Below are 9,483 nucleotides of genomic sequence, written 5' to 3' on the forward strand. Positions count from 1 at the left end.
ACAGTAAGGATTGCCACTTACCTTCCCCCACTTGCCAATTCAGAGTTAAAGAGGTGTCTATAGCAGCAGAACATTCCTTCATGCACCACCACACTTTTTTTTCTTAATCCCACCTTTCCTCCAAAATGTTCTTATTCTTACAATAACCCTAGGCAGTAGGGTAGGCAGACTGAAATGGTAACTATTCATAGTCACATAATGAGCTTTCTGGCCACGTGAGGATTTAAACCCAAATCTTCCAACTTGAAGTCCAGGCCTCTAACCACAGCATTGGCTCTCAAAACTAAATTAACAGCTGAAGTTAATATAGCAATAGAGGAGGCTAAATGACCTTTGCTTCTTGTTGCTGTAGTTCTACTTAAATGGAATGTTTGTACTTAAGCAATTCTTTGCTGAAATTTCTATTAAAATGATGCAACCAGGGCTTCCAATCTGGTGGCTATTCTGATTATATATAAAGTTCTCTGCAGTGTTGCACTGGAGAAATAGATCAAAGAATGGCTTGCATTTGAGTAACTTCCTCTTGTATTCTTCTTTTGCAGACCACTAAAGCGTTCCTTCCCAAAATGCTGGAATTGAATCATGGACACATTGTTACTGTTGCAAGTTCCCTCGGCCTATTTAGTACTGCTGGAGTAGAGGTTTGTTTGACTTCTTGAAACTGTTCTTGTGTGTCAAAGAACTTCATGTCACTATCAGACTTGCTGCATAAGTTAAAGTATACAGTACTTGAGCAAATTCTTTCTAGAAATGGTTATGACGAAGCTATCACTGCAGAAAGAATAAGAATAAGCAAGCCTTCTTGAAGTACCAACAGCATGAGATTTAACCATTATGCACCACCAGAAAGTACTGTTAGAATATAGAATAGTTTGAGGAATCTAGGTGGAGCAATATAACATTCTTACTTACAAAGTAAAATGCCAGAGACATGGACACATATATTTGAAATGGATAGCCTGTGTGATCAAAATGACATAACCTGCCACGTATGTTCTCTCTCCTGGCCTAATCTTAATGCCCATCATGTCCGTCTAGAAAAACTGCCATGAGGGAGAGATAATAATAATAACAACAACTTTAGAGAAGAGTGGACAACCTTTTTCTGCCAAAAGCTGTATTCCCTCATGGGTAATCTGTTGGGGGTCTACATGTCAGCAATGAGCAGGGCCAAAGTCAGTTCTGGAAAAGGCTAGAGCCAACAATGCTTTGATTACTCCTTTATTCTCTTTCTCCTTCTTACTTCCTATGCAGCAGCCCAACAGGGGAGGCATAGATTATTCTTGCCAGAGGTCTGAACTGATTGCATGCAGAGGGCTTTTGAAAATTAACTGTAGGACCACTGGTTGCCCACCCTTGTTTACAGTAAAAGCTAAAAATAAAATAATAAAAAAGTGATATATTTTTTTATTGTTCCTCCAAATTAAGTGTTGTCCAAATTAACTGAGGCAAAAATATTTTATTCATTTCAAGATAGAATCCATAGGAGAAAACTGTAGCAAAGAGATCTGGCTGAATTGAAACCAATTTCTTTGTGTGGCTGCTTGAAATAATAGAAATATTTCAACACAAAGTCACATTGAAACAATATTAGCTTCCTAATTTAGGGACATCTAAATTTTGTAATATATGTATTTCATACTTGTTTCTTGTGTTACCAATCTAGGACTATTGTGCCAGTAAATTTGGAGCTGTGGGTTTTCATGAATCTCTGAGCCATGAACTAAAGGCAGCTGAAAAAGATGGCATTAAAACAACGTTGGTCTGTCCTTACCTTGTAGACACAGGAATGTTCAGAGGCTGCAGAATTAGGTAAGTAGGCTAGCTTGATTTTCTTCTTCTTTATTTTCAGTCTTACATAGAAAAAGGTAACATAGCTATATCAAATGCTGTTGAAACAGCATGGTTTTGGTCTGTTTCAATAGAAGATTTACTCACTCCACAAACATAATTATAACTCAGTTTGGGTGACACAATAACCCATGGTGGATTAAATAAACCATGATATTTTATTTAACCAATCATGGCTTATGTCATTTGTCAGGATTTTTTAAATCTACGATGGCTTATTTTACCAAAAAGAACCTGCTCCAATAACCAATGGTCTGTGGAGTAAGTTATTTGTCTGTTTGGGCAACATGAGTTAATTTGCTCGCTTATGGAGTCGTGCAGCAAGAATGGTTCAGATCATTGCTGCCACTCTATTCTTCACAGGCGTTCTCTGTGCAATGAAAAGTGTGCAACTGCAGCATTGGGAACAGCTGAAACCGGCTATTGTGGTTACGGTGCTTTAGCAGATGAGCTAGTGGTTTTGGGAACAGCTACTACATGCTTGAGTGGGAGGCTTAAACTGGCTTAAACACTGCAAGGGAAGATGGGATACCAGCGCGCTTAGGCAAGAGGACTGCAGTGGACAGAGGACGAGGAATCAGTTAAATCACACACAGTAGCTTAATAAGCTATGCACAGTAGCTTATTAGCGTATTTGTGTGGAGGGGCATTGCAGACTATTTAAAAAAAATAAGCTACTGTGTCACCATGGATTAAAATCACATCCAAACCCGGCCTGTAATAAAAATATCATAACCATGTTCATATAATGGGGGAACACACATTATGGACCTTTAGATGATGTTCTACTGTTCTGCCAAGCTTTCAGTGATTAATATCACTCTTTGATTTTTATAGGTTTCTTGTTTTATTGTAATAAATGTACATCTTGAGTTTAGTTTAATTTTTTAAGGCTATATTTTATTCTTTTTATGGTTTTATTTTAAATCATCTGGAGCACTCATTGAGTGGAGGGATGAGTATTTAAATAACTATCATGAGAGAGTTAAGCACATGCTTAAATTTATTATATTTCTGTGCTGCCTTTCTGAAGCCAACCAAGACGGTTTACAAAGGGTTCAAGGAAAAAAAAATTAGAATAAAATATAGTAAAACATTAAAAACAACCTTTAAAAACTCTAGCAACCATTTAAAAAGTCAAGATGAAAAGATGTGTCTTGTTTTCCCTGAATGCAGAGAAAATGGGGACTAGTCACAACTGCAAAACGACCTCATTCTAGAGTTTGGGAAGAACACAGGAGAAAGCTCTTTCCTCAGAGCCTGACAAGTGGGCCTCGGCAAACGAGGGTGTCTTCAAAAGATCCTGCTGATCTTAATAACTGAGAAGAGTCATATCAAAATAGATGGTCCCTCAGAGAGCTGGGCCCTTAGGCATTTAGAGCTTTAAAAGTTAAAACCAGCATCTTGAATTAAGCATAGAAAATAATTGTTAACCAGTGGGATAACCAGTGGAGTAATGTGATCATGATACCATTCACAAGTTAGCAGCCTAGCTGCTGCATTTTTTAAAAAAATAACTGAAGCTTCTTGACACTCTTCAAGGGTAGCCCCAAACAGAGCACATGGCAATAGTCTGACCCTGATGTAACCAAAGCAAGGATAACCATTACCAGATCAGATCTCTCCCTTTGGAATCAGTGGGACAAAATTGCTTTTAACTCTAGTTGTATCTTCTGTCTGCATGTACTTTTCTGTGAGCACATTTCTAAAATGAGTTCTGTTTTGTTTGTTTTTCAGAAAAGAAATTGAGCCATTCCTTCCACCTTTGAAACCAGATTATTGTGTAAAGCAAGCTATGAGAGCTATACTTACAGACCAGCCTATGATTTGCACACCTCGCCTGATGTATATGGTCACCTTCATGAAAAGGTGATTATCTGGAAATTCTGACCTAATACTTAAAATATGCACAGCTCTAGCATGAAAAATGGGTAGACAGACTTTACAGGGCACTGTACTCTGGGACAGCTGAGTGGCTCTATGGGGGATTTCCTCTCCCCGTACTGCACCACCTATAGGAAACTGGTCCATCACAGGACAGTCCCACCTATGGAATATCTTACGTATAGCAAATGCTTAAATTTCTGGCCCTAAGGAACCTTTTGCAACTATAGCTCAAGAGTTCCAAAAGCTGACTCTTTCCTGCTGCCACTAGTTCTGTTAGACTACTTGAAAACCACCTAGTAGCTAGTTTAAGAGGCTTAGGCATGAGAAAGGCACCAACACTAGAGACAAGTTGAACTATTAAATGATTTATTAAAGAGATATTTTGTACATAAGGGATTACTAATATTTACCTTGGGATTTTCAAGAGACCGCTTAATGACAATTCTTTGGGACTGAAGAAACCCTATTGCTGTTACAGGCCTTTAAGGACGACTTCTACCTCAGCCAAATTCCCTAAACTTTCACTCAAGCCAATACTCTTACAACCAGATCCAGCTTTAGGGTACAGTCTTCATCTGATACCCAAACTCTTCCCATTGAATTATTGGCTGCTTGGATAGTTTATCTGGGGTTTTACTGCCTGCTTGTATAACTTTCTTCTGGCAAGATCTTAACGCAGCCTCTTCACGTAACACGGCCATCTGCTCCCTACTCCTGATCTTTACCAGTCATCTAAGGTTATCCAACAAAGAAAGAATAGCTTAATATTTAAGCCTTAGCTATTAACTTTCTCCTCAGCCTTCTCTTAGTCCTTCCAAAACACCCCACACCAACTAGCAGATCTTCTCCCTCTCTCCACAAGCTCCCTCTGACTGACTCCTGTCAACTGTCATACCTTAACTTCATTTCCCGCCACTCTTTTCTACCTAGCTAGAACCTCCAGCCAATCAGAATGAAATTTACCTGATCCATTCCCCAACTAACAATATTCAAATGGTTCTTCCCCCTTCAGAATGTCACTCAGCAACTACTACACATGCCTTTGACAGAGACAAACAAGACTTCCATTAATACACTGTAGCCACACAAAGGCCACACAAGAGTAATCATTACATAACAACACAGTTATATACAGGCATTTCTTCACAGGCTCTTACTAGTCTGGTGATTCCTAAGGAAACTGGACGTGTCTGTTGACATAAAACAAAATTGCTGGCATAAACTGTCACAGGTAGAGACTCTATAATCGGAACTTGTTTAGGAGGAAGACATATGCAAGAATTTGTTTTTATTTTAAGACTGTCGTCATTGACTGCAAAGCTTGGTGTACTTCAGGCATGTAGGATTTGTGTTACAAACACAGGTGAAATGGTATTGGTGCAGTGGGAGCACTCATAGGAACATAGTTAACTTGGTATAATACCATTTCATTTCTGTCCATCTAGCCAAGTATAGTATATTCTGACTGGCAGCAGCTCTCCAGGGTTTCAGGTGGAGATAATTCCCATCTCCTGCTACCTGATCCTTTTATCTAGTGATGATTGGGATTGAACTTGGGACTTTCTGCATGCAAAGCATGTGCTGTACCACTGAGTTATGCCCTTCCAACCCTCTAGCAGTGTTGTTTGCATGAAAACATTAGTGTAGCAAACTCTATGTGAACAAGAACTATTTGTTGCACTCCCATGTTCCTTTGTTTGAAGAAACATGAGCATGATGTAGCCTCGATCAGCAATATGCTTAACAAGACATGACAATCCCTGTAAGAGCTATTCTATAGAAGCACAGAGGTTGGAAGCAACATGAGGATTTAAGAGAACCCTAAACTAGGGGCTCCTGTGCTGCACTGCAAATTAATTTGCATCCTGACTTGAACATGCCAGAGAAAAAGATTCACTGAAGTACCCTTCTCATTAAAATAATAACTAAGTAACTCTGGTCATGCATGCAAGTCAAGCTGCATGACCAGAGAAAAGCAGACACGCACCCCTCCCCAATTCCCGGGAAGTGATTTCTAGTCCCAAATATAGAAATCTCTCTGAAGTCAAACCTATACATCTGGGTTCTGAGGGGGTGGGGAGGGCAGCTCCTTGGTCCACACTTTTTCAGCACATTGGCTCTGTTCAAGTCAAACCCTGAAAAGGTAAAACCTTTGTGACCTGGTAGTGGAGGAAAGGGGATTTTCCCTCATCCCAACAGGCCCTAACTGCAGGCACTATTTTTTTTAAAAAAGAAATGTTTTATTTTCATCCCCATATTAAGAATGTAAACATACACACACAGCCTCTGTGGATGCCATAACACACTTACCAGCCTCCCTCACACTTGGCTCCTTTGGTGTCTGAAACTTTATAGTTCACAGAAGTACAGAAAAACTACACCAGGCCCAGCTGGCACCCATATTTAATAAATGGTCCCTTCCAAACATCTCCTCCCCGCCCCCATCCCTGTCCAGCTGCTAAGTCTCCATAATGTGGAATCCACAGTTGGGAAAGGGGGGCGGGGAGCAAACATATCTTCTTAATTTGGGATGTAATTTGGAGCTAATCAGTACTAAGCCATCTCTTCTTGCACTGTAGCTTCAGATCTGGAAAATTCTTCTTCCACCATGTGTCTTAGCTTCCAATGATACACGCAGCTTAATTTAATTTAATTGGCTCAAGCGCCTTCTGTGAAATGAAGCTAGTGGAGTTGATAGCAGCTGTGTCCATTGCTTCAGTATGGCAGGGCTTTGACTAAAAATTCCACCGTCCAGTGACTTTCTCCCTACTTTTGATGCCTTTGTATGCAAAAGCAGGCACCATTTTAGAGTTTATATGAACTATCCACATGAAATAGCCTTGGGTCATTTAAGGAGGGAGGCTTCTTGCTTTTCAACAGATATCACAAATTCAAGGAGGATAAGACTATCAATGGATACTGGACATGATGGCTATACCAGAGGCAGTATGCCTCTGTATACCAGTTGCTGGGAAACATGAGCTGGAGGTTGCTATTGAGCTCATGTACTACTTGTGGGCTTCCCACAGGCAACTGATCTGCCATTGTGTGAACAGAATGCTGGACTAGATGGATCCTTGGTCTGATTCAGCATGGCTCTTCTCATATTCAGATCTCTGAATGTTAAAGCGAACAACTGCAGTAGCAAGGGATTGTTGGTACATTAGTTTTAAAACTGGTAGTGATCGGATGAGTTCATAATAATTTCATAATAAGTGCCATTAATGCCCTAGCAGTCAGAAAGGTCTGGGGTGTGTGCAGCCAGGAGCAGACCATTCTAGAAGGCTTTTTTTAGTTAAAACAACAGTGTACCACTCCAGCGATTAGGAGTGGGGTTCTCAAATTTCCATGAGTTGTTGCAGTTCTCTGTTCATGGGTTTTAAAAGAGAAAGGAGGTGGGGCTAGAGTAAGAGTGTGGTGATTTGGGAAACCCTGGGAAGGCCGGATTGCAACTCCACCCCTGCTGTAGACATTTGCTTTTGTAAAAATGAATGCTTTATCTCTGTTCATTATCAATTGCCTTCTAAAGTAATCTTTCTCAATTCCTTTCTCGCTTAGCATCCTGCCTTTTGAAGCAGTTGTGTGCATGTACCGGTTTTTGGGAGCAGACAAGTGCATGTACCCTTTCATTGCTCAACGAAAACAAGCTACAAATAACAATGAAGCAAAAAATGGAATTTAACGTTTTTCAAAGGACTTTATTTGTAGCTGAATTATGGTTAAAACTGAATGACTGAATTGTGAAGTGCACTTGCATTTAGCAAATGCAATTGTTAACATTGTACTGTGGCATTCTCTTGGATCCTGTACCTGTATAGTGAACAGAAAAAAAATCAATTTTTTTTCATACTGTATATAAAGTTATTAGAGTTCTTTGAAACTATGACAGGCAAAACAAATGTATAAAATGTAGTGGTCACCCTTGCCCTTTTGGAATTTACTAAATGTACAGTAACATATGCTACTCTTTTTTCCTTTTTTTTGTAGAGATAAACTATGTAAGGGTTTGTGTTTTTTCTGAGACAGTCATTCAACTAGAAGATGCATTGTGTCTGAACTTCTTAATTTTCTTGTGATATTTTCTGTGTAATCGTTTTATACAAATGTGACATAACAGGACTGTGTTTGAAGGGTTCTCCAAGCCTATGTGGAACAGATAATTTTTAATGAAATTCTCCTGTGTAACAACTGCATATATTTCCTAATTCACCAGGAAAGTACATATCTTTTATGGAGTTTTCAGAATGAAGCTATACAGGACACTTCTTGCTTATACCCCCCTAGCCCTTTTAAAGCCAACAGTTTTAAAAAGCTGACATTTGTGTTTGAATGGCAAAGATGTATCTAAATTATAACTACATAGTCTTTCTACATTATATGATAAAAATTCTTCCCCCCCCCATCGCCCTTCATTACTGTAAGAATCAAAACTCAATTTGTTAAGAGAAGAAAAAATGTAAGTCTTTGTTCTCATGCCAAGATATCTCAGAGATAAATTAATGCTGAATGCAACTTGAACATTGTCGCATGGAAAGGGTGAAAACGTTTTTTTTACACACAGCAAAGGTATCTGCATTGTAGAACAGAAAAGAAAATTCTTACTTTTTGTTGTAAGAACAATTTTGTGCCTTGAATTTGGTAATTTGTATTAGTAGAATATTGTAATGGTGAACTTCTACCTCTATATCTAAATGTATACCATCCACTTGTAAATTTACTATAAAAATGAATCCTGTGGTGACTTTTTTTAGAATGTCATGTTAAATAGCGACCAACTTTTGTGGTTATTAAAGTGAGCCACCTTCTTTAAACCTTGACTTGTACGTGTTGTAAATGCTGACGAGTTTTAGGGTCCCTTATTAATGCTGATTCTGTGACACTTCGTTACAGAAGAGAAATTAATGTATCTTCATTTCCTGTACTAGTATTAAGATTCCTCATGAAATAGAGCAGTGGTTTTTCATGCGGTGTTCTAAGAAATTCTGAAGCTCCTCAAGTGTTTGAGAAGGTCAGTAATGGGAGATAAACCTTCCTGAGGTCCGTTGCCTTGTCCTCCCACCACTGGTCTTCCTCTGCAATGTGCAATTCCAGGAGAGGAGTATATATGTTAAAAGATGCACCCACCGTTTGGCTTTGATGTGTATCCTAGAATCTAAGGTATTGCCTAGAAAAGCTTTCTTCAAGCTAGTGTCTTCTAAATAGTGCAGGCTATAATTCCCAACATTCCTGACCATTGATAATGTTTGCTGGGGCTGACTGAAGTTGACATCCAAAACATCTGGAGAGCAGCAGATTGGGAAGGTCTCTCAGAATCTCTACAGTGAATATGGGTTTCACAACAAACATGCTGGAGTTCCTTGGTAGAAAGAAACAAACTAATCTCTCACCAGCTAACATTCTGGGTACCTTAAATTGTCATCTGCCACAAAGTATAGCTAACTAGTTATTAAAACCAACGTGCTATGTTTTAATGTTGTTCCCACCCATCCCATTATAAAGCAATGTACATTGCTGCTCAATAAATATGAATTCCTGATAAAGACGAATGGTCTTTCCCAGTTCTATGTAAGAACTTGGGTTTGCAGTTGCCACTGCATTACTGTAGCTCATCCTATGGGATGGTTTTTCTCATCCCAAAATATGGACTATGCTGTAAGCTGCTGTAACAGTGCTAAAGTAAAATTGCCATTGTGTTGATTTGTTTCATCTTTAGAGAGGGTGGGGGAGATGCAAGAGTCCCCCAAT

General features: G+C 39.2%; 1 protein-coding gene across 2 annotated transcripts in view; it reads left to right on the forward strand.

Annotated features, from left to right (window-relative positions):
* Positions 1–8,529, forward strand: part of RDH10 (retinol dehydrogenase 10) — a 35,985-nt gene extending 27,456 nt beyond the window's left edge. For both annotated transcript variants that reach the window (XM_063130841.1, XM_063130842.1), the window contains exons 3-6: positions 543–641; positions 1,667–1,812; positions 3,589–3,720; positions 7,297–8,529. In XM_063130841.1, coding sequence (XP_062986911.1) covers positions 543–641; positions 1,667–1,812; positions 3,589–3,720; positions 7,297–7,420 — 501 coding nt within the window. In that variant the 3' untranslated portion in view covers positions 7,421–8,529. The remainder of the gene's footprint in view (positions 1–542; positions 642–1,666; positions 1,813–3,588; positions 3,721–7,296) is intronic.
* The last annotated feature ends 954 nt before the right edge of the window (positions 8,530–9,483 follow it).

This window comes from Elgaria multicarinata, chromosome 7 (genome assembly GCF_023053635.1).
Source record: "Elgaria multicarinata webbii isolate HBS135686 ecotype San Diego chromosome 7, rElgMul1.1.pri, whole genome shotgun sequence".
Lineage (NCBI taxonomy): Eukaryota > Metazoa > Chordata > Lepidosauria > Squamata > Anguidae > Elgaria > Elgaria multicarinata.